The sequence below is a fragment of the Elgaria multicarinata genome, chromosome 12, assembly GCF_023053635.1.
Source record: "Elgaria multicarinata webbii isolate HBS135686 ecotype San Diego chromosome 12, rElgMul1.1.pri, whole genome shotgun sequence".
Taxonomy (NCBI): Eukaryota; Metazoa; Chordata; class Lepidosauria; order Squamata; family Anguidae; genus Elgaria; species Elgaria multicarinata.
In genome coordinates, this window is record NC_086182.1 from 13225105 (window position 1) to 13251556 (window position 26452).

Sequence of the window (26452 nt, forward strand, 5' to 3'; positions counted from 1 at the left end):
ACAACAACACCTTTAATCTTACTGAGGAATTTGAAGGAAATAATGTCTGGTATCATCTTGCTGAAGTTAATAACAAATGAAAGAAACAAATCACTAAATAAACAATTGCATAAACATGCATCAGTTTCTTTTACTCTCCCTGCCATTGTTGAATCTAAGGTAATCAGCATAATGTTGCAATAAATTAAAATTATGACGATCCATTAAAAATAGGTGCAGTTTCACATAGTGTGACCTGAGCCCTACAGAATTAGAAATCCATCCAGGGGGTGGGCTTCATCAAGCTTTCAGCAGCTCTCCCCACCCACACCCACCTAGAAAAAAAATTCTAGGAATTATTTAAATTTCACAAGCGGCAAAACCCGCCAATAAATTTCTCACCCAAATCATCATCATCATCTGAAATAAAAATCAATGGGAGAAAAAAGTTTTCTTTCTTCCTTTTCTTAAGCTTAATTGCTAGGTAGGGGAAAATATATTTTTTGTGGGGGGGGAGGAGAAAGGGAGAAGTTATCCCTTCCCTCGCCATATGGAATTCCCCTTGAAAATTGCCCCAGCGTGTTGTGTGAAAGGCAGAAGTTTGTTGAGGTTCAAACGCATCTTGAAGACATATTTATTTGAACAGGCTTCCCCTGTCTTGTAATGGGAATTATGACTTTGCTCCATTTTATGATGGCCTTGTCATAATATTTGTATGCATTTGTTGCATTTCTTTTTATTTCACTGTTTGTTTATTAATTTCATACTTTCTTTTTTGGGAGATCTTAGGATTTTAAGCAGTATAAAACTAGGATGATGAGGATGATGATGATGATGACGATGACAAAGCTGGTGGGGGGACCTTTTTCCAAAGGCATCAATGGACACTCAAGTCTCTGATGAATACATCTGGGTCCCTGTGAAATCGAATCAGGTCTAGGGCCCCAGGGCCAGGCCAAGCAATGCCCCTGTGGCTTGGCAACATTGGAGACAGTGTGAGACAAATGTGCAAGTTATTTGATCCACCAAGGCCATTCTATTTTTCATAGAAGTTGGCTCTTAGCTTTCCTTCACACTACAAGTCTTTGGTGTACTTATTCTCCATACTATAGTGAAAGGATGCTTAGCCTTATGGATACAAAATTCCCATTTAATGCAGACATAGCTCCATACAATTTCTTGCCAAATACGGACCACCATCAAGCATGTTTTATACCAATGAGTTAAAAGTCCACAGGTTTTTTTTTGTTGTTGTTTAAAAAGAAGGAAGCGGACATTCCACCAGACTCCAACTCCCAGGCCCTCCCCTTTCACCAGCCAACTGCTTTCCCCAGTGAGTATTTCCTGGGTCATGGAGGGTGACCTTTTCCATCTGGAATCAATCAGTCAACTCCTGACAACTTCCTGAAACACCTCACTCCATTTCCTGTTCTCTCCCCCTTCTCTTTTTCCCCCTGGTTCGCTTCACTCTTCAAAACTGCAGGCCACAGCAGCTTAATGTTAGAGGGTCAGGCACAGTTAGACTCCAAAACACTACACAAGGAAACCTTTGACCTTCAGAAATCTTTACATCTTAGCTAAACAAATCAAGGTCAATATTTCTTACCATTACCTTGTTAACCATTTAGATGCTCCCCTCCCTCCTCCCTTCTTTCTCCAATGTCCTTCTGATGGCATATCCATCAATACCACTTGTTCACCCAGCATCATAAAACATGACAGGCTTTTGTTTTCTTTCAGGGTATTTGAGGCTGGGGAAAGACATTGGAGTGACATCCCTGGAGATCTAGGTTTGTTAGTACAATAACTGCTGAATGGCTACTCCATAGGCAAGGATCTCTTGTACAGCACAGCCATATGTCAGACTGAGGGTCTTCAAGACACACAACACCAAGAGCGAGGCAACCTTTCATCCTGTCCATCCGTTCATCCCATGGCCGGCTAACTTTAGAAGGGATGAATACCTTTATTAGCATTCTTGCCCACTGGAGCTGTCTGAAGTGTTGCTCATTTTTTTTTCAGTAGAATTCTGAGACTACTTGACTGTAATATAGTCTTTGTAGGACTTCCCTTGATGATTGCTCAAAAGGCAGGAATAGATCACTGAAAGGCGATTGCACACATGTGCTGGCATTTATACTGCCTTTCCATTACTTCCAGGCATGGTTCAAGGTGCTGACATGGACCTAAAGTTGCAAATAGTGTCGACCTTACACAACTTCAAGTTCCTTCAAGTGTGTGTCTAGCTTTTCGTTTTTACTCTAGAGTAGGTGTAGGGGGCATGATCCAGATCTTAACCCGTGTCCCAAGTTTGGATCCCTGTCCAGATGGGTGTCCCTGTCCCTACCATAGAGGAAAAAAGAAAGAGGAAAAAGATGTTGCTGGCTGCTAGATACAGATTTATAGTAACAACTATTTTGGCCTTAAGAAAGTATCTTGCCTCATGACCCTTAAGGCCAACTGAGAGCATCTCCATGCCTGTACCATCAATGCATGAGAGGCATGTAAGCAGGTGTTCCTAGTGGCTGCTTCCTCTAGAAGTCTGACCATATGCATCATAGGAAGAAAAGCTGCTGCCTTATGATAGATCAGGGAATTTGTCCATTTAGACTAGTAAATGGACAAATGTACTAGTCTTTTCACGGAAGATCCCTGGGATCAAAATAGGGGTGTGTGGATTCATCTGAGTTTTGTAGATTGCCAAGTGCTTTTTCTTCCATCATTGATGGAATTGGATCCCCCTCCCCCATTTCCCCCATTTGCACAAATGTGAATTTGCGCAAATGCAGGAAATTTGCAATTGTGCAAATTTGCAGTTGCACAAATGTACACACACACACACACACACACACTGAACAAATCCTCATAAAATGAGCATTTTCATGCTTTGGCCTATGGGGGAATTGTGCATTTTCAGCTAGTTTTTTTAAAAAATAAATAAATTCTATGATAAAAGTTGAAGAAAATTTGGGAAAGTAAAAAAAGGTCCATGGGATCTGTGAGAGCCAGGAAAAGCCAGTTCTCTGAGAAATCCAAAAACTGTCAATCCACAAAACACAGACAGAACAGATTGTACAAAACCCATACACCCCTAGTACTAACTTACATATATGGGTATCAAACAGTGTACTACAAAAAGTAAAACCACGTTGCAGAATTTTATCTGAATATTCTCCATCGTGTGTGTGGGGGGGGGGGGTGGCTGCCATTATCCCTCACAATTTTCTCTGAATATTCTCCACTATTTCTCTCTCTCTCTCTCTCTCTCTCTCTCTCTCTCTCTCTCTCTCTCTCTCTCTCTCTCTCTCTGTGTGTGTGTGTGTGTGTGTGTGTGTGTAATGGCTGCCATTTCCCCCTCACAATTTTCTCTGAGTAGTCTCCACCATGTTTGTGTGCATGGTGGCTGCCACTTTCCCCTCACAATGCCCTGAAATGACCTTCATTGTGGAGGTCTCAAAATGGTGGCTAGGTAGAGATGCTGAAGTTATCCATCTGGGGGGTGAAGCCTGCCAAGCATCCATTAGCTCCCCCCCCCCCCCCGCGACTTCTTCTCATTTTACCTGAGTTAGGTCAGGTCATGGATTTTTCAGGTTGGTTGGTTTATTTGTTTTACTTTGTGCCAATAGCAATTTGTGTAAATAGCAAAAATTCCCAGATTTTAGGAACAAACCTATAGCTTGGCTCACAAATGCAAGCCGATTTGGTGCTGCCGTGAAATCTGGTGAGCCTCCAAGGGGGCAGATTTCCCTATAGCATGGCTGCCAACACAGTTGCTACTTGCTGCCACTTGCAGCAAAACAGGGATGGGGTGGGAGCATGGAAGGGGGGGGGGAAACCTGGGCTACCTGATAGTATTAATGTTGAGACCCATCCTGAGAAGCTTTTGGAGAATTTCTCCTCTCCTTTGAGAAATTTGGTGAAATACGCCCCCACCCAATGTCTCTGTGGGTAATCTCAAAAGGCAATTTGCACATAGCTCTAGTTCCAAGAGTTGGAGGGGGGGAATCTTTATGGTATTGGACATCTGGAAACAATATGAAATTCCGAATGCACTTTCCCTTATAACTTTTTCAGTTACACTAACATATTTTTCTAGTTCCAGTGATGTGAGATATTAATATTTATTATTGTTATTTTCAACATGGGTAGAAGAAAAACAACCTATGACCGCGCTTCATTCTGCTCTCTCTCTCTCTCTCCCCATTTAGGCACGTTTCCCAGAGATATTAATGGGGGATTCTCTTGTGGGAGGAAGAGATAAAATGAACAATATCTTTGTGAGTGTGTACAGAGTAGTTAATAGGGATTAGTTCATCTTTAACGCACGCTAATCACTTGGAAGTTTATGCAACAATGGAGGTTAAATAATGGTCAAAGGAGCATTTAATTCGAAAACCTACTTGAGTACAATTTCAACCCATCCCAGATCTCGGGAGAAGGCAATGATTTGCTCCTGGGCACTTTCACCAACCTGGCCACTTCCAAGTATGAAGAGGGGGTTGGGATTGGGCAAGATGTCATTAGGAGAACTTTCTCCTTGAGTTTCCCCATCTCCTCATTGTAGATGCTGGCCATTGGCTTGTGCTGTCCTTCTGAGTTCAATGTCATGCCCTCTCTTCAGAGGGTGACCTAGAGTTGCTAGGGTGGTGGCCACTTACAGAGGAATTTGGTGAAATACGCCCCCACCCAATGTCTCTGAGACATGTCTCTAAGACAAAAAAATGTATGCACTAGTTTATATGTATAATAATCCATCTTGTCATTGTGTGGAAAGGTATGACCAGGTGTTCTATGTGCCTGGACAAAACATGAAAACATTCCTTCTGGCCCTCAATTAGATGACCAGCTAATGCCTGGCATACTCTTGAACCCAGATGGTGGTTGATTATTATTATCATTATTATTATTATTATTATTATTATTATTATTATTATTAATAATAATAATAATGATAATAATAATGATATTACCTATGCATCTGCGGCAGCCAATGGGTAGAGCACACCATACACTATATGCTACACTGTAAACTGCATGAAACACCTAGGAAAAGAAATATTTAGAGAAACTCTTAAGAGTGATACCTAGCCTCAGTGATATGGACAAGGTCAAATATCTACTGTCCAGTACAGACACGTTTGTAATGTTTAACACAGCCAAAATTGCTGTGAAGGCTGCTCAGCTTAGACAAACTCATGTGACCTGCCTTGGGATGTAAGGTTTAAGTTGTATGTGCATGTATGTTTTAACACTTATATTTTACCTATTTTTGTATATGACACACTTTTATATTCTGTGTATAACTTTTGTGTACTTAATTGGCTAAAAGCTGTATTTGGTTGCCTTCAATAAATTTACTGATATATTATTATTATTATTATTATTATTATTATTATTATTATTACATTTATATACTTCCCCAGAGCCTAATAACAACAACAACAACAACAACAACAACAACAATAATAATTCCATTTCTATACCACCCAATAGCTGAAGGTCTCTGGGAGGTTTACAAAGATTAAAAACATTAAAAACACTATGCAAAATTAAAAAGCATTAAAAATACTCAACTTTGAGCAATCAGCCAAACTGTAAAACAAGTCCAGGATTGATGGTAGCTGGGTTGTGGTGATGTCTGCTCAGCTCACTAAAGCCAAGCCATGTATGGGGAAGCTTTATATGAGCTATGGAAAAGTATTGTTCCCCTATCCAAATCTCATGAGACCTGGAAATCCTCATGAGATTTCGATATAATACTGTCATAATGGCCAGGAACACTGGGCCACCATGATACATCTCTCCCTAGCACCTGCGGAACCTCCTCGGTCCTGAACATTGCTACTGGTAGTGTCCGGGTGATACTAGGTGCCCCCATTCCCTTCCCCACAGCGACCCCTCTCCTGCAAGTAAGACTGTGGTTTGGGGGGCCTACATCTGGGGAGACACAATTTCTAATCCCCACTTAGACATGAAACTCATTGGGTAATCTTTGGGCTGAATCCTCACCTATCTCACAGGGTTGTTGTGAGGACAATATGTGGGGTGGGGAGACAACTACATTCACTGTGTTGCATTCTTTATAGGAAAGGTGGGATAAAATGGAATAACTCATTTTTAGAAAATCTGTTCTGCATACGTAAAGTACTCTGCTTTCTTCTATTTGGCACTAAAGGCAGAATCCATGTGCAAGCCCTGGCTCATATTAAGACCTGGGTCAAAGGCTGAACATTTTCTGCATTTCCAAAATGTGTTTACAAATTGATTTCAGTTCCAGCAATTTCTTATTCTGTTGCTGGTATGCATACAAAGCAGATGGCCTGAGGGCGCAACAGGCAGCAACCTTGCTGAAGCTAAGCAGGTCTGGATCTGGTCAGAACATTGATAGGAAGCTGTCCCCATGCATACTGCCTAGAGTGCCATTGTGGAAGAAATGAGGGATATCAAGCTAATAAATATATTTGTGAAGAGCCAATATGGTGGAGCGGCTGGACCACCATTAAACCAGTGTCAGGAGTTGATGGGATCTGTGGATGGCTGCCTCTTGTGGTGAGCAAATGAACTGCAGGTGTCAGGTTCTCTGTGAAGGTCCCCCAGGCCCCAGACTGATTCCACTCACCACTCACCTAGGCTGACCACTGGATCCTGGTTCAAAAGAAGGAGTAGAAGAGGGCTTCCTTTTCTAGTTGGACCTGGTTGGAATCAAATCTATACCAAGCAGGATATAGCACTATGAAAGTGGTATAAAAGCAGCAAGAGCCACACTACTGCTTTATAGCAGCATTGAATTGCACTGACAACTGCTGGGGCCCATTGACGCAGACCATATGCCACTTTCATACTGCTTTCATAGTGCTATATCCTGCTTGGTGCGGTTCCTGCCATGGTCTCCCTGATCTGTAGTGTGTTTGTATACTAATTTATTTATTATTTAAAATATTTCTTGGCCACCTTTCAGGGCAGGAGCCCTCTCAAGATGGCAGATGACAATAAATCAAATAAGAAATAAAAGCAATAAAACACAATAAGAACAGCAATCAAACAGCTGTTATCCTTTTGTACTGATTTCTTGCTTGCTCCACTCTCATGTCTCCTGGTATTTGGTCCTAACTACTGGCTTGTCTTTTTGCTCCTGGCTCCCAGATCCTTGCTCATTTCAGATGATTGTCCATAGCCCAGCCCTGACAGGGTTAGACTCGATGGCCTTATAGGCCCCTTCCAACTCTACTATTCTATAATTTTATGGCCTTAGCTAGACCTAAGGTTTATCCTGGGATTGTCCCGGGGTCATCTCTGATCCTGTAAATTACACACATGGGATCCCGGGAGCAGGCATGGATGACCCCAGGATGACCCCAGGATAAACCTTGGGTCTAGCTATGATTCTAAGTATTGTGAGAACACACCACCAAACATGCAGGAAGAAAACACGGGAAGCATCCATCCTTTGTACCAATTTGTGGAAATAAATGGGCAGAGAGAAAACAACCTAACACACACACACTATCTATACTGCCATAACAAGTGATCTTGAAGACCCTCTGAAGAGATTGTTGTATTCCTTCCTTCTGTAGAAATAGAGTGGGATATTATGATTATATGCTCCACTGTTGTGAAACCTGACTATAGCGAAGCCAAATGCATTGAGAAAAACGTCCAATTCAAAAATGTCCCGTTCACCCATTCCACAGTCTCTGCAAAGCTTCCATTAGAGTATAAGTAGTTTAGAGGATCAGAACTAGATTAATTTAACAACTTGCAGGAAATGTCCTTTGCCCCTTCCTCTTCCCAAATTAGAACCATGAAGGAAATAAGAGAAATGATTCAGGACATGTGGAAGATTTGCTCACAAGCCAAAGACAGTGCCAGTGAGTGCACTGATATGCATTGAGTTGTGACCGTGTGTTCCAGCCATTTCTCACAAGACAAAGAGCTTTTGTCTTTATGAGGGAAACTCTTTATCCCACTCTTCCTCAATCTGCAAAGGATTGTGCGTGTTTTTAATTGTGGTGTGGATGAGAATTCCTAAAATGAATGCCATTGACACAAGCCATTCCACCATAGTTCATCAAGTGGGTGCAGTTCCGAGTGTGGAACCACAGATACAAAAATTACATCCCTCCCTCTGATGACATGGGAGTTTTACAATGTTCTACATCAACTGGAATCTGAGTTAGCGTGTTTAATGTATCATCACCACCACCCATGTACATGGTGTTTCTCATATAATGAAAGGAAAGGTCCCAGCCCTAAGGGAATTACAATCTATTCTAGGAAGGGAAGGGAAGAAACAAGAAGAAGAACAAAAAAGAATGGGGAAGAGGCAATGTAAATGGGATAAATAGTCTATTACTATATGTACATGTCTACAACACTAAAATTAAAATAAACATAAATGTTTAGCTAGATCCATTACTTGGATTCCAGTCAGTTTCAGGCCTGGTTATGGGATGGAAACAGCCTTGGTCACCCTGGTTGATGACTCACACCAGGGAATGGATAAAGGATTGCAACCCTGTTGGTTCTCTTGGACCTCTTGGCAGCTTTCAATATCATTGATCTTGGTATCCTTCTGGATCGTTTATCTGAATTGGGCTTGGGAGGCACGGTTATAAAGTGGTTCTGGTCCTTTTTGGAGGAGCAGTCTCAGAAGGTGGTGCTGGGGGGCTTCTATTCCACCACATAACCATTAGCGGGTGGGGTGCCTCAAGGTCCTATATTGTCCCTCATGCGTTTTAATATCTACATGAAACCGCTGGGGAAGTAATCAGGAGGTTTGGGCTGAAGTGTCATCTGTATGGGGGGCGATACTCAGCTCTACCTCTCGTTTCTAGCTGCACATCCCGGGGAGGCTGTGGACCTCTTGAACCAGTGTCTGGAGGCAGTTTTGGGATGGATGAGGGTGAACAAGCTGAAACTTAATCCAGAAGATGGAATTACTGTGGGTTGGGAAACCAAGTACCTCAGCTGAAGGATTATAACTGGCTTTAGATGGGGTTGCACAGCCAAGAAATGTTTTAAATAAATAAATAATAAATAAATATTATGTTAATTTTATGTGCTGCATAAATATCTCAAATATCCCCAAGAGCCCAAATTATTTCAACTGAAATATATGATGGGGGAGGGAGGAATAAAGCACATTTATGGTGCAGTCTTGTGCATGTCTCCTCAGAGGTAGCACTTTTTGAATTCAATGGGACTTAATACAAAGTATATAGTATTTCAACCTGACAGTATAAGCCTATGCTTGAATAGCCAGAAGTACATTCCATGAAATTTAGGGAGACTTACTCCCAGGGAATTGTGTTTAACAAGCTTTCCCCAACCTGATGCCCTCCAGATCTTTTAGACTTCGGCATTAACAAGACGGAGCTTTATCCCAGAGCGAACCCTGGGATCGTCCCTGTGTGTCCACATGATGCACAGGGGATCCTGGGATCAGGGAGGGATGATCCTCCCTTGCCCCAGGATAGAGCCCTCCACTTTGGGCCTGGTTTTTCCATGGTCTCGGGCTCAGCCCGAGACTGTGGAACATGTGGCTCATTGCCACGGGTTGACCCAGCTCCATGTGATTCCTCACGTGGAGCTATGCACGGGGCGCAGCACTGCACCCATCGGTGGTAGGGTGGGGGGAGTGGGGAAATGAAAGTATTTTTTTAAAAAATCCACCTTTTGGTGCTCGTGTACTCCTGTCGCTTCAAAAAAATGATGGGCACGACGCGTCTCCTCCTGACGTCGTTGCACCTCACATGTAAACGGAGGAGGGATCTCGCGATAATCACATTGCGGGATCTTCCCTCCTCCGTCATGGATTAAAAGGTAGGTCTAGCTAAGGCCTTCAACTCCCATCAGCCTAGGCTACTTGGCCAATCATCTGTAATGCTGAGATTTCTACTCAAAGACAAACAGGAGTATACCAGGTTGGGGAATGATTCAAGTGATTTAAATGTTACGTTTAAAACATGTTCAAAGCTGTACTTGAAAATTATTTTTATGGTAGCCTTTAAAGACATGACCATTCAGTTGCATACTGTCCCTTTACATTGTCTAAATTTTAAGGAGGAAATTGTTTTAAAAAAACCTGAAGGCACTGAAAACTGTTACACAGAGTTGTGAGATAGTGACATAAGCAGATGGACTAAAACTATATATACACTAAACACACCGGCATCTTTGAACTGACACCTGAAAAAAGATATTCACAACTTTGAAACTACAGTTTTTCTGCTATTTTATCCATTCATTGACCCTGTTCAGATGACACACTAAGCCATGGTTAGGCTGCTAACCTTTTGGCAGCAAATGGTTAGAGAGCGGGTTTAAACTGTGGTTATGTAGTTGCCGTGGTTCGGAATGGTTCACACGACATGCTAAGCCATAATGTTTAGCTCAAAATGCTTAACCACTTGTGGCTTAGTGTGTCATCTGAACAGGGTCAATATGTTTGCAATTTTTGATGATGATGATGATGATGATGATGATGATAATGATGATGATGATTAATTAGAAATGGGGAAAATGTCCACAAGGAGAGTATGTGCAAATAATAATAATAATAATAATTTTGTACAGGAAGTATAAGTGTGTGTGTGTGTGTGTGTGTGTGTAACTTTTTCTGCTAGAGATGGCTTTCCATCCAAAATCACTGATCATCTCTCAATGGAAGTGCTACTCTATATTAATGGGGAGGTTGAAAAAGAACTAAGCTCAGGGATGCCATTTTTAGTGGCAGCCTGGTGTCTCCAGTAATGTGTATTTCCCCTTGATTTAGTATGCAGGGGAAAATACACTTTTCTGCCCCCTCCTAATCACAATAATGTACAATGGACATTGCTTCCGTCCTTTCATCTCCATCACGAGCAGGCGCAGAGGGCTATTCTAAATACACAATATATCTTTCCTTTCTTTATTGTTTCCAGTGAGGTGCAATATTTTGCAGAGGCAATCAAATGAAGATGATCCCTCAGCAGAGAAAATCCTCAGTCAACAGGAATCTCCTGCTTTGGATGAAATGTCCTGAGGTGCATTGCTTCATCTCAGCAGTTTCTGGCCATATCCCGTTGCACAGCAGTCACTGCAATTAAACATCATTGGATCTCTGAGAACAAATCTCATTAAATGGAGTGTATGTAATGTCTTCCGATGCTGTCCAAAAAAGGCAAGGTGGTGGCAATCCCATGTGTTTCAAATGTACAACTGACCCAATTGCACAGTAAGAGGGGCAACTGACCTCCAGCAATCCCACCATTTAGGCACTTTCTTTCGATACAGTACCAACTATCTTGGATGAAGCTTGTCCTGACTGGTGCACCAGGTGTATCATCCACCAAATGCATTGGTGAGGGGACTTCACTTGTCTTGCACCTCCTCCCTTTGTGGAGTGGAGGCTAAGTAGGTGACGCTCAGTTAGCCAGGTGCCCAGCTTTGCTCATCCTTTGCCTTCCCTGAAAAGCCCACTCCTTTGCCCTTAAAGGAGCTCCTGTAAGCTCTATCTGAATGTGCAACCACTACTCCCCTGGGGGGAATCCTCTTGTTATCTCCCATCAGTGATTGGAGATAACATGGGATTCCCCTTTGTACATTTCGCCATCCCATTGGAGAGGGGAATGGCCATAGCCCACAGAGGGAGGCCAAGCCTCCACAGGCAGGTTGGCTAACCTCTGCAGGCCAGAGGATGCCCACCCATGGTTGGCATGGATGAGCACTAGATGCATCCATTCACTCAGATATTCAATTTCTAAAGATCATGTGGTGGGAGTTGAAACCCTGAAGAATAACAAGTCAAACAGCTTGCACAATGAACATTTCAGTGGCACGGCAAAATAAGGACAGAGAAAGGGGTCCCAAAATGGAGACTGCCCTTGGTAAATACTTGGCACATATGCAAACGTGTAAAAGACGGTGGTATTAGGCTTTAATTAATTTCTGCGATAGAATATTAATGACAGTGTTGATCAAAGAGGCCCTTGGTCATGTGACAATTGTGACTTCAATGGACCTATCCCATAACAAAGCACATTTTGGAAAGATTGTGGAATTCCTCCAAAATGGTCTTGCTCCTAAACAAAGAACTATGGTGATGGATACAGATGTGCAAACTCACCCACAACCACACAGCATGGTGCTCTCTGAGCTGCTGCCATCTGTCTGTTCCTTTCTGGCTCCATGTGCAAGCTCCATGTGCATGGTCCTCAGGTGCTTCATGAGCCACCATTTTGCTAAAAAAATATGGTAGCTTGGGTCCTTCCATAAAAGTAACATTAAGAACATCAGAAGTGCCCTGCTGGATCAGACCAAGGGTCCATCTAGTCCAGCACTCTGTTCACACAGTGGCCAACCAGCTATCGGCCAGGGGCATAAATGGTGGCCACAAAGGAGCCATTTATGTAACATTATAGGTATGAATGCCTGTAATGTTGTGTAAATGGCCCATTTAAGGACACCATTTACACAACATTACTTTTAAGGAAAAAGCTGAGCCAACATTTTTTATTTTGCAAAATGGGGGCCCAGCAAGGGAACGGGTGGCCATTGGCTGCTAGCGGACTACTCTGGCTTGGCAAACAGGTCTGGTAAAAGTGTGGCCGCTGGGTGAATGGGGCTTGGAAGGTCTACACCCCTCTCTCAGACTACCGCAACATCCCTAGTGATGAACCTGGGTCAGGCTTTCTGTGAGCCATATGAACTGGCTATATGCTACCTTCAGTATCAGAGACAGTATGCCCATATGCAAGAGGTGCTGGGGAACATGATTGGGAGGGTGATATTGCACCCATGTCATGCTTGTGGGTTTCCCATGACAGCTGGTTGGCCACTGTGTGAACAGAAATGCTATCCTGACGCGCCTGGCATCGCCTGGGTCCAGGGAAGCCATTGTGTGTGGGGGGGGAGGGGAAGAGGCAGCGTGGAAGCCAGCTATTGGCTGGCAATTTGCGCCAATGGAGAAGGGGAGGGGACAGCGAGCCTATATAAAGGCTTATTCCCCTTCCCTCCTCCTCTCTGATAAAGCGGCTCCCTCCCTCCCTCCCTCCCTCCCTCCCTGTAGGCAGTATGGGCTTGCTGGTCGCCCGTCTGGGGCCAAGTAGGATTTTTTTGCTCATAACCTGAATTGGTTATGAGTTGTTTTGCCTACTTCATACTGCAAGACAGCCCAGGGAGTATTAAATAGGTTAATCTGTTCTAATTTGGTCACATTTATGGCGGGTAGGCGGGCATCTGAGGTTTGTTAAAGTTGGTAAGCATTCCAAGGCACCAAATGGTGCAGGATAACGCCTGAGGTTCAGCATCTCCCAGCCCTGCAGTCCAGCTGCTGAAATAAGGGTTATCATTGAGGCCAACCTTTCTCACCCACTCACAGCCCGGTGGTAGGAGGAGGGGTGACACCGGAAGGCCTACCACCCCAAAATGGGGAGCCAAGGGGTGGCGAACGTTACCCGTCGCCCATGGGCTCGGAATGTCTTGCCCTGGTTATTAACGGCTTACGCCGTGCTAGGTTGATGCCCGCTTAGGTTTCCCTAACCAGATCCATCAAATAAATGTTGGCACTTGTTTAAAACCCAGCCATGTTGTGTCGCCTCTTTATTTCCGCACTACACCTTCCCGCAATGCAGGACGCTTGGTCTGATCCAGCATGGCTGTTCTTATGTTCCGGCTGGACATCAGGAAAAATTTCCTGACTGTTAGAGCAGTACGGCAATGGAACCATTTACCTAGGGAGGTTGTGGGCTCTCCCACACTAGAGGCAGCTGGGCAGCCCTCTGTCAGGGAGGCTTTGAGGTGGATTCCTGCACTGAGCAGGGGATTAGACTTGATGGCCTTGTAGGCCCCTTCCAACTCTACTATTCTATGATTCTATGAATGCTTCTAAGCTATGTGTATATATCCCCAAGGGTTTTATATGATCTAACACTGAGATAAAATGAAATGAGAATGTTATTTCTTTTCTTTTCCTTTTCACTTTCCCAAACTGCTTAATGAAATCAAGAACACAAAGAAACATCCCCTTCAATCTATCCGTTCTGCATTTACAAAGTCTGTTTGTTTGTTTGTTTGTTTGTTGTTTTTAACACTTCTGAGATGGCCTTGCATTTCTAGGATTGACAAATGTCCTTTGTAACCTAAACCAAAACCTCTGATACATTAATTATCTTTGCTGATGTCGAGTGGGATGAAAGAAAAGAGAACGTGCATTTTTCAACTGCAAAACCTGTAATGATATTCTTGAATGATGTTCATGTTAAAAACACTTGACCCTGCATAATAATCCTGCCAGTGCCTGTCAGATCCCTTCAGGGTTGTTGTTTTTAGATTTGTTTCCCCATCTTATATAATGAACATTATCCTATTTCAGATCCTTAGATCGCCAAAATGGGACCATCCATACACAAAAGGGAGATAGCAATAGGATTGTGGGAACTCCAATGTTTGGAGGCATACAAAAACAAAACAAAATCCAAAAACCCTAAAGAAGGGGGGATAAAAAACCCAAACAGCACAATGATGCACTGAGCGTGTTCAATGCTCACTGAACACTGACTGACAGTTGGGGGTGGGAACATAGGAATATAGGGAGCTGCTTTATACTGAGTCATACCTTTGGTCTTTCTAATCCAGTATTGTTGACACTGACCGGCACAGCTCTCCAGGTTTTCAGGCAAGATCCTTTCCTTGCCCTACCCGGAGAAGCCGGGGACTGGACCTGGGATCTTCTGCAAGCGAAGCAGGTGCTCCACCCGTGAGGGAAGCTCGGACAGCGGCACCAAGAGAGACGGTCTTCTCTGTGGTGTCCCCCCAACTGTGGAACAATCTCGCTGATGAGGCCTGCCTGGCGCCAACATTGTCATCTTTGCGGTGCCAAGTCAAGACTTTTCTCTTCCCCCAGGCATTTAGCAATATGTAATGAGCCTGGGACTGGTTTTTAGGCTCATAGTTTTTTAAAGTTGTTATAATGGTTTTAATTGTATGAGCATTTTGCATGTTTTTGCGGTTTTTAATTTTTGTATATTGTTTTTAAATGTCTTATCTTATGTGAACTGCCCAGAGAGCTTCGGCTATGGGGCGGTATACAAATGCAATAAATAAATAAATAAATAAATAAAATTAAGGCCAGATCTACACTAAGCAGGATATAACACTTTGAAAATGTTTTGAAGACTGTATAGGTAGTGTGTCCTGGGCCTCAACTGTTATAAACCATTTTAAAGCAGTAGTGTAGATCCTACCACTGAGCTACGTCCCCTCCACAGAAAACCATGGGGAGAGGAATGGAATGGAGTATTCTAGAAAAAGGCTGTGGCTGGCTAGCAAACAGAGAGAGCATCCTGCTTTTGTTGCAGGTCATCTGTATTCTTTATGTACTATGCAGAACTTTAATGTGGGATCTTGGTATCCTCAGGCATGGACAACGTACAGCAGGAGCACTAGAAGGAGCTCAAACAAATATATGTTGGAAATGATCAAAGGTGGTCCTCAAATATCTCAAAGGTCTGAGTACTCAAGCTGTTGACTGATAGGTCCCAGAGCCCTGTGATTCAACTGCCACATCTGCATGCCAATGGTCTCCTGCCCTACTTGCCACACATGTGCTGGTCCCTTTGCCTGTTGTACTTCGAAAGGGGGCTGCCATTGTGGCTGGAAAAATGATTTCCCAGCTCAACCATAATTCACTCACTGTAGGTTTTGCCACTGATATATGGAACCTCCTGTGACTTCTGCTAAAGATCACTCAATTTCTTATGTAATGTGGGTGTTTTGTTAAGTTGAAAAATGTAATAGTTTCTACATAGTCGTTGCAGATACTATAAACATGCAACTTAAAACTCAACAAATTATTGTTGTTGTTGTTATTAAAAAGACTTTCAGAGGAAGCCTTGCTGGTCATTCCAAAATTAATGGAATATCGCCATGCAATACCTCAACAGTGGGCCTTTTCACTTACACCATCCACCCTTTGGAAAATCCTCCATCCTGCAGTTTGGGAGGCAGAAAATGTGGCATTTTTCAAACAGCTCCTAAAAACACCCTTATTCACCCAGGTTTCCCCCAGCCTGCAATTCAATTAACCATGCTGCCCCATCTTATTACTCCTTGCACTGCTCTTATTGCAATTGTTTTTAATATGGTTTTCTAAATGTGATTTTAATGTTGACAAGTAAACAGGTTGGGGATTTTATTATATTTAGCAGTAGATAAATATCACAAATAAATAAGTACATAAACAAGAATGCAAGTGAAGGTTTTAGGGATGTTGTTTACTTTAAAAAAAAAAGAAAAAAGAAAAAAATTGTTTTTTTCACTGGTACACCTAAGGGTGACCACACTACACCAGTTTTAAAATCTCTTCACTGGCTGCCAATTACTTTCTGGGCGAAGTATGAAGTGTTGGTTATCACCTTTAAAGCCCTACATGGTTTGGGTCCAGGCTACCTGCGGGATCGCCTTCTCCCGTACAATCCGCCCTGCACACTCAGGTCCACTGGGAAGAATTTACTCCACCCAAAAAAAACAAGGCTGACAACTATTACCCAGAGGACCTCTTCTTCTGCCGCTCCCAGTTTGTGGAATGGCTTGCTGGGAGAGAGTCGTCAACTTAACAGTCTTCCGGAATTTACGAAAGCCATAAAGACTGATCTCTTCCGGCAGGCCTACCAAATTGAGTTTTAAGATGCCTTTTTAATAATTTGCTGCTTTTAATAATGTATTAGTTTTAAATGTTTTAATTAGTTATATGTATTTTATTGTATTACACTGCGCACAGTCGTGTGCAGTGTAGTTAAGGACGGTCAGTAAAATGAACATTCCGCCATATTAAATGGAGTTACTGGGGGGAGGGTCAACCTAGCAGCCTAAAATGAAAAATATTTCAGCAATCTTTCTGAAACGCAGTGCTGCAAGAAAGAAATGCTGGCTTTACATTCCCTGCGGGTTTCAGGGAGATTGCTGCAATATTGAGGGCTGGATGGGAGTTTAAAGCAAAAAAAAGGGGGAAGCATGTCTGTATCAATCTGATCAGGCACACTTCCGGGTTGGTGACTTTTTTTTGCGCACTTATAGTGCTAAAGGGGAAGCCTCCCCGTGCAATCCATTAATAGGATTGCATTCCCCTATCCAGCCCATTGATGGAATGGCCTTTCTTTTTTTCAAAAGACCATTCCATCAATTTTTAATTAATTTTTTAAAATCCCCATGTTTCCCTAGGGGGAATCTGATAAGCTAATGCATGCGCGTCAGCATCAGATTCCCCGGAGGGAGGGGGAGAAACAGGGAGAGCGTGGCGGCCGCTCATCCCCGAGGAGATGAGGTAAGTGGGGTAAGGGGGTTTCCCTGGAGCCGCTGCTGCAGTTCGTGCAGCGGCGGGCCCAGGCGTAGCGGGGGGGAAACCAGGGGGGTAAGTCGCGCCCCTCCTCCGGTTTCACCTTGTTCGGCGGCAGCAGGCCTGGGTTTCAATTGAGCACCCGGCTCTACCCAAAAGCAAGGCCGCAATTGCGGCCTTGCTTCTGGGTGAAGCCGGGGGGCTCAATTGACAGACAAGGTGAGTGAACTCTGTGGGGGGGTTGGGCTTGCCTGGGGCCGTCGGGGCCGCCGCAGTTTGTGCTGCGGCAGCGACGGGCCCAGGCCGGGGGTGGGGAGCGGCGACTTACCTCCTCGTCCTCCGGCCGGCCCGGGTTGAAATGGAGTCCCCGGCTTCACCAGAAGTTAGGCCCTGTCCTCCTTTGAATATGGTCACCCTAGCCATATGGAAAGGAGGACAGGGCTCTTGTAACTTTAACAGTTGGATAGAAAAGGGAATTTCAGCAGGTGTCATTTGTAGGCACGCAGCACCTGGTGAAATCCCCTCTTCATCCCAACAGTGAAAGCTGCAGGAGCCCTGCCCTCTTTTGTATCTGGTCACTCTAGTATAGCTCCTGCACCTTTCACTGTTGTGATGAAGAGGGGATTTCACCAGGTTCTTCATATATACAAATGACACCTGCTGAAATTCCCTTTTCTATGCAACTGTTAAATGTAGAGGAGCCCTCTCCTCCTTTTCATATGGCTAGGGTGACCATATTCAAAGGAGGACAGGGCTCCTGTACCTTCAACACTTGTATAGAAAAGGGAATTTCAGCAGGTGTCATTTGTAGGCATGCAGCACCTGGTGAAATTCCCTCTACATCACAACAATGAAAGCTGCAGGAGCCCTGACCTCTTTTGTATCTGATTACTCTAGTATAGCTCCTGCAGCTTTCACTGTTGTGATGAAGAGGGGATTTCACCAGGTTCTCCATATATACAAATGACACCAGCTGAAACTCCACAGCCTAGCTTCTGGGTGGACTTGGGGGCTCAATTTAAGCACGGGCCAGGCCATGACGGAGAAGGTAAGTGGTGGGGTGCGGGGGGGGGCTTGCCTGGAGCTGCCACCACAACAGTTTGTGCAGTGGCAGCTCCAGGTAAGGGCCAGGCAGGAGGGGGGTTGCCTGGAGCTGCCACACTTCGTGCTGCAGCAGTGGCAGGTCCAGGTAAGGGGCCAGGCGGGGGGGAGGTTTTCTTACCTGTTCCATCGTTGCCTGGCTCAGGCTTGAACAGAGCCCCTGGGTCCACCCAGATGCAAGGCTGCAGGTGTGGCCTTGCTTCCAGGTGCACCAGGGTGCTCAGTTCAAGCCCGGGCCCAGCGACAACAGAGCAGGTAAGTGGGGTGGGCTGGGGTGGGGGCTTGCCTGGAGCCGCCCCCCTTCATTCCCCATCCTGCTGTCCCAGCATTCCTGACCATGGAACATACTGACTTGCAATGATGGATCGTTGCAGTCCAACACCTTTGGAGGGCACCAGGTTGGGGAAGGGCTGCTCTAAACAAAAAAAGAAGTAGGTGGCTCTAAGTAGTTCGTCATCAGTTTTCCACAACCCCACAGTCACCTCTGCATATCCTATTCTCCATCCTGTCCTCATGGTTTATCTGCTTTGGCAGAATGAGAATTTCACTGGTACTTTCTGCCTCCTTAGGGAGGATGTGGCGTTAAGGCTGGCGAGCCTTAACTCCCAATTTCCCCGCTTTTTGGTGCTTGGTGGGAAAGTGTACGTCCTTAACGTTGTTTTATAAACCGTAGGTTTTTTGTTCATTGAATCTTGTATTGTATCCCACCTTGATCCAGAGGGAGAGGCAGGTAACAAATAAAATTATTATTATTATTATTATTATTATTATTGAAGTGAGTCCATCTTCTACACACACATACCCTGCCGTGTAAACCCACCTGAAGCAAGACATGGCATTCACTCATTCATGATGCTTGCATCGTGATCAAGTTACAGCAGCAGAAGTGAGCAGAGGTGGTGGCTGGGGACAGTTAGACGGCAACCATTATAGCGTAAAGAGGGAAATTGCCTCAAAAGTGTTACGTCTGTACACAGCCTTAAACAATTATGGTGTGGAAAGGAGGGAGAAAAGGAGATGAGATTTAGTGCCTGTGTCTCTTCAACCCTCTCCCCCATCTCCACGCCCCCGCCAATGTTTCCAGCTTGACACACTTCACCTCCTTCTGTGTTTTTATTAGCTGGTATTCTCAATACATCAGCGACAGCTATGATGAAACCAGTGGCAGATTTTCCTGAAAAGCAGCTGGGTCATTGTCCCATGGGCCTTGTTGCCTTTACCATGCAAGATCTTAAAGTGACCGTGCCCTGCATCAGCTGCCGTTTTGAAAGAGCCTGAACGGGAGGTTTTGGAAGTGTAAAATACAGCGTTGGAGGGAGGGAGGGAGGGAGGGGGGTGCTGGTGAACGTCTCACAGACAACGCTACTTTGAAAAATCCAAGTATCATGAACACAGTCCCCGCTCTGGGCAGCTGTACCTGAGAATGCCTCGCTTTGGGACGTCAAATCAAATATACGTCATCGCTCGGTGCGATACATCACTTCCCCTCTTGGGGATTCCGAATGGGGAAGAGGAGAAAGGAAGGATTAAACATGACAAATGCAGAAAAACTTTAACAATATATGATGGGGTTTATCATTTACTGTCATTTCGTTTATTACTCGCAGTGTCAGTGATGAGCCACAGAAGCAAACGCCCGGAAAAGGCAGACAACTCACTTAAACGGTGAATCCCGGACTGCTTACCTGGAACCGCCTCATATCTCTCGGGTTCCCCGCTGTTTTCAAACAATTCTGATTGCACTTGAGGAAAAATTTCAAGAAGAACCTGTGGGGGGCGGGGGGAGGTGGAAGAGAAGAAGAGAGAAGCGTGTTTGACATCTTCCGCTTTAAAAATTAGGATCTGCTATTATTTACTCGCTTTGTGCTGATATGATTGTGTCCTGTGGCAGAATCCATCGGGGGATATCAACAGACTGTTTAGGAGGATGCTGTCAATTAAAACAGATTAAAATGACATTTTTGGCTGTGTCTTCTGGCCTTGCAAAGCAATGCCTCACGTTATTAGAAACCAGAGCGCCTGCAAGCTTTTTAACCCAAAGTCAAGTGAGGAAAAGGTTGTGCCGGGTACAAAAAGGTAGAATATAGATGAGAGGCATGTACATTTTTGCCCTTGAAGCATTTGGGGGCTCATAATGAATGCAAAGTCTGCAAGTCATATTATTATTATTATTATTATTATTATTATTATTATTATTATTATTATTATTCTGCCCCATAGCCAAAGCTCTCTGGGCGGTTTACAAAAATTAAAACAGGCAAAGTCCTGTTTTATCTGTTAATTCACATTTGTGCATGGGATGGAACTGTGGCTTCGCGGATTTTGAGCCTGCCAGGCAAGGTTAGAAAGTGGTCCCCTCTTTCATTGCTCTCCCTGCCCCACCCGTGAGAATGGGACCCTAATCTGTTTATTCACACATGCATTGGGGGCTTCTTAGCTTCTGAGTCCACCAGGCAAGGTTAGAAAGTGGTCCCCTCTTTCATTGCTCTCCCCACCCGTGAGAATGAGACCCTAATCTGTACATTCACACCTTCATACGACGTAACATTGGTTTCTCACTTCTGGGTCCACCAGGAAAAGGAAGGAAGGGAGGGGGTGTAGGAGCAGCAGCTGCACCTCTTTATTCTGTGAGTCTATGGAGCATTCCCACATGATGTGGCAGAAAACCCGGGTTTCTCACTGAATGGCCATTCTGCAGGGAGCTGACTCTGAACCTGATGCTCTGATAAATGTGCCTGCTTGATACAGGTGTTTCCAGAGGTGATAGCTCAGGGGTAGATTGCATGCTTTGCCTGCAGAAGGTCCCAAGTTCAATCCCCGGCATCTCAAATAAGTATGTCCGGATTTTGTGAAATCTGTCTCATGCATGTTTCATGGATTGTGTAGTGTGCTTCATTCCAGCATCCATTCATGGATGGATTCAGGGTTTTCTTCCCCATGCTATGCATAAAAATATGCAAATAATTCTGTAAGAAAATACACAGTAATTTATATAGTTGACATTAGTACATAATATTTAGCGTATTGTCCCACATTCTATTCAATGTTTTCCCATGTATATTTTCCAGCCAGGCATGTGTCTCAGCAGAAAATTGTGTGTTTTGGCATAGAGCTTTGGCCATGGAGTGGTATATAAATGTAATTAAATAAATAAAAGAATAAAATATTTTACTATGAATGAATTTCTGTAAATTTGGGGGAAGTAAATAATAGCCGGAAGTCCGTGGACTCCACACAGCCTGGGAGGCCAGTCCGCAGCGGATTCTCCAGGTTGAATACTAGAAATCCAAACTGATTTTAGTCCATCTGAAATGTCTCCAGCATCCTTAAACTCAAGTGAAGAGGATATAATTTAACAGAAAAGGGAAATACTTTCTCTGGAGACTTTGGAGATCAACTCCATTCATGGTGGGCAATACTTGGCTAGCGAGACTAGTATAAAGCAGCTTTATGTGTTTATCTCATTCCATTCTTAGGTATACACTTACAAAATTGTAGGTGTGCACCTAAATAAAAATTAATGTGAAGGAGCCATAATGACAGAACGCCTCTCCCGACATGAACCTACCCGTACACTGCGCTCAACATCTAAGGTCCTCCTCCTAGTGCCTACTCTGAGGGAAGCTCGGAGGATGGCAACAAGGGAGAGGGCGTTTTCGGTGGTGCCCCCCCCCCCCAATTATGGAATGATCTCCCTGATGAGGCTCACCTGGCGCCAACATTGTTATCTTTTCGGTGCCAGGTCAAGACTTTTCTCTTCTCCCAGGAATTTAAAAGCATTTAACAGCATATGCTGAGTTTGTTTTTTAATGCACCCCAGAATTGTTGTTGTTTCAATGGATATTGTTGTTTTATACTGTTGTTTTTATATTTTTAATGGTTTTAAATTTTGTATACTTTTTAATGTTCACTGTTTTTAACTTTTGTAAACCACCCAGAGAGCTTCGGCTATTGAGCGGTATATAAATTTAATAAAAATAAATAATGAGGTCCTAGATGGCACAGCATGTAGTTTTCTGAGTTTCAAAACCATACTCTGTCTATAAAGTCTTAGCAAATCTCTATTTTGTCCCTTTATTTGATGTGATTTCTGGGACCTTATGTAAGATTTGAATTACAAATAAGAATTCCATATACTCCACGTGGAATTGGCTCATCATGACCATCAAGCCACATGACTCAAGCAGCAGTTTCAGGAGGGGCCCTATGTTCTCCCATCCACCACCACCCATCAGTATTTGTCACAGCTGCTACCATTGCACCCTCAGCTGCCACTGCCCACCACGGTGCACTTCCACTGTTTGCTGCTGCCCCAAACACTGTTTAACCTAAACAATATTTGCCACTGCTGAAAAGCAGCTGGCTTTTCGTAGAGCCCCTTGTCTCACTTTGAGGAAGGGAGCCTTCCTCAGGGTGGGGCACTGTGGCCCCAGAGAGAGCCTACAGTGCTACCATTTTGTTGCATTCGTGGAAAATACTGTTTGAAGTTTAAGATTAGTAGAACAAAGTCTTGAGGGGAGACATGGCCCTGGAGATAGGGATGTGTGAATCGGCAAAATCTGAGCTCACTGGAGTTCTTTAAATTCCATCTCAAGCTCATTCCAACTCAAGTCCATATCAGACTGTAAATTTGGATTTCTTCTTCTTCTTCTTCTTCTTCTTCTTCTTCTTCTTCTTCTTCTTCTTCTGAAATCCATGTGGATTTTTGGACATGTTTTTCCAAATGTACGCACCAGCTGTGTGCATCTTTGAAATGTTCAGGTTCTCCTCCCCTTGATTCAAGTGTATTTGTACTCATGTTTCAAAAGTAGGCATCTTTTCATGCACACTTTTCAAATATACACCTGCTGTCAAACACATGTCTTTTGCACCGCAAATCACATTGAGAGCTAAGAAATGTACCGACCTTGACTGAGGACTGGGTCTGAGTCCATGTTTGATCCAGAAGCTGCAAACTGTGTAAATCCTGATCAAAAATGGGACAAATGGGTCCCTTTTTATTTATCTCTTTAATATTTTACAGAGATTATCAGGCAAAAAGTAAAAAACAACTTTGCAGGGACTGCTGCTGGTGTGCTGTTCGTTGCCCCCCTCTAGGCTGAGGGATCCCAGACATGTGCCCTGTAATCGAGCCCTAGGGCTCATCTACACCAACCAGGACATTCCACTATGAAAGTGGTATGAAAGCAGTATATAAAAGGCAGGATCCACACTACTGCTTTATAGTGGTATTGAAATGCTCTGACAATTGTTGAGGCCCATGACACATCTACACCAAGCAGGATATTGCACTATGAAAGTCATATGAAAGTAGTATATGGCATGTGTCAATGGGCCCAACAGTTGTCAGTGCACTTCAATACCCCGCTACAAAGCAGTAGTGTGGCTCCTGCCTTTTATATACCACTTCCATACTGCTTTCATAGTGGAATATCCTGCTTGGTGTAGATGAGCCCCTAGTGTCACTGTCTGTATTATATACATGCTGTGGGAAAATCCCAAACCTGGTCCCATAGCTGGATTCATTGTAAATATATAAATATGACCCCCAAATCCAGACCAAGGCTTGGGGTGATGAGAAGAAGATGACATAGATTTGGGGATTCAAACATTTGTTTCTCAATGTTCTCCTTCAGATATATTCATAAATGGATGTTTCTCAAAGTGCTCAAGATGACCCAGAAGATCCCACCTTTGGGGGCTGGGATATAATGTATACAACTTGAAACTGAACACTGGGAAATTATTCACATACTGAGGTGACAGTATGAACAATACACCTCTTTGACCTACTATCCTGTGCTACATTAAATATGTGTGTGTGTATGTGTATGTGTGTGTGTGTGTGTGCATCTGCTCAATTGCTTTAAACTATCTGAACTTGCCATAGGTAGGGTCACAAAATCCCCTTGAACATATTCAATTCGAACAATCCGAAACAAAAATAAGAATGTTTCCCCCCCGCCCTCTCTCTCTCTCTCTCTCTTTATTTCTGTTCTGGTCGGAAATATTTTCCAGTTGTTCTGGTTGGAAATATTTTCATAAAGTATTGTACTGGTGTGTGTGTGTGTGTGCGCGTGTGTGTGTTTGCCCTGGTATCCTAGTGGTACATTTAAATTACAAGGGGAGGGAGGAAACCCACAGATTTAACTGGGACACAGAAAATTCATGAAGGCTGCAGGACAAAATAAAATGCATTCATATAAGAGTTGAGTAGTTGCAGGGAGGGGGCAGGAGTTGAAAGTCAGCAGGGAACACAATGAGCAATTTATTTATTTATTTCCCTTGCTGAGTGCTTGTCTAAAAAAAAAAAAAATCAGCTTTTGCAGTAAGTTAAAGTCCCAGGTGAGCTAGGCCTAGTTCCCTTTCTGTTACTATGACAACGAATTTTTACCGCAGTCCCAAAGTCCCTCCAGAACTCACACATTCATGCCTTGAATTAGAACTTTAAAGGAGAAAGATGTATATTTTCCTCCCAAGGTTTACCAACAAGAAAAGCAAGCAATGGAAAAAGAAGGCCAACCCCCCCCCCCGCCCGCGACCCCCCTCCTCAAAATACCCCCCACACATCCAACGGTGTTACATCTCCAATGAAACCTTAGTTTTGTCAACTTCCTAAACTGTGGAGTCCTTTTACCACCAGACAGACACAAAGGAAATATTTAGGCATCGGATTCATTTGTGAGTATTCTTAAATAAACTGCAAAAATAATAATAATGGGGATTAGGGCAGGGTGTTTAAAATGATAAAATAATATCATCCCAAACATTTTTTGAAAATATCAACAATGTTTTGTTTTGTTACTGCAGAATGTGTGTGTGTGTGTGTGTGTGTGTGTGTGTGTGTGTGTGTGTGTATACATATATTAAAAAAAACTACTGGTAAATATAGATAAAGCAATTTTGAGCATATTTTCCCTCCACAATTTGTTTCTCAGTGGGATTATTAAAAAGCAAACTTGCTTTATCCTTTGTGTCGTGTCTGTTGTTGCTTCTCTTTGTGGTTAATACAAGGAATACACACCTCTTTGTGTGACTGATATTGAAGCATTCATACACAACCTTCCTGCTGTTGCTACCCGTTCACTGCATTGTGCGTTAAATTTATGACAGATATGTGCATTTTTGAAGTGGGGCAATGAAAGCTTTGTGAACAAATAAATCGTGCCAAAAACCTTAGAGATGTCCATGGCTTATTGGTGGGCACCAGTAGGCAAGGTTGGCCTTGGGCAAGTATATATATACATCTAGGGTGTCCGTGTGCACTCTTTTCCAGTCCAAGTCTGGTTGAAAGATAAGGATTCGTCAGAAAGAAGAGCTGGACCTTGAAGTATTGATTGATTTATAGTATTTTATCCCACACTTTAGCCCCCAGAAGATTCCCAAGGCAGCTTACAGAGGGGTCTTCTACACCAAGCAGGATAGTCCACTGTGAAAGTGGTATATAAAAGGCAGGAGCCACACTTCTGCTTTATAGCGGTATTGAAGTGCACTGCCACTGTTGGGGCCCATTGACACATACCATATACCGCTTTCATACTGCTATATCCTGCTTAGTGTGGCTCCTGCCTTTTATATACCGCTTTCATAGTGCAATATCCTGCTTGGTGTAGATGAGCCCTAAGAGGCCCATGAACCGCGCCTGTACAGGAGATTGAGCAAAGCACACGGCTCCCTTGGTCAGTCTTCCAGGGGTGCGGGAGGCTATAACTTTACTTCCATCCCAGCAATCCTGTACAAGATTGCTTGGATGGGTGGAAGGCTGGTTTGCCTAAAGCCCCCTCCCTCTGACCCTGACCAGCATTGGTCCTTCTGCACCGCCATTAGTGGCATGGAAGCAGTGATCCCAGCTGCTTCAAGGTCACAGGGGTGGAGGGACAGAGGGTGTGCAACAGACATCTGGGGACTGCATACAGCCCATGGAAAGTGCAGCCCTGTTTGAAACCATCCCACGTTTCCTGCCCATTCTTTCAATCTCATTTGATTTTGCTTTCTGTGTGAAGGGGTGCCTGCTGAGAAACTACAACCATAAGAACTGTACACATGGGAAGAGATGGA

The 26452-nt window shown here is 43.8% G+C and overlaps 1 protein-coding gene across 1 annotated transcript in view; it reads right to left on the reverse strand.

The window, feature by feature from the left end:
• Nucleotides 1-26452, reverse strand: part of EBF2 (EBF transcription factor 2) — a 286143-nt gene that overhangs the window by 70438 nt on the left and 189253 nt on the right. Inside the window, exon 7 of the mRNA XM_063139242.1 lies at nucleotides 20080-20161. Within this exon, the coding sequence (XP_062995312.1) occupies nucleotides 20080-20161 (82 nt within the window). The remainder of the gene's footprint in view (nucleotides 1-20079; nucleotides 20162-26452) is intronic.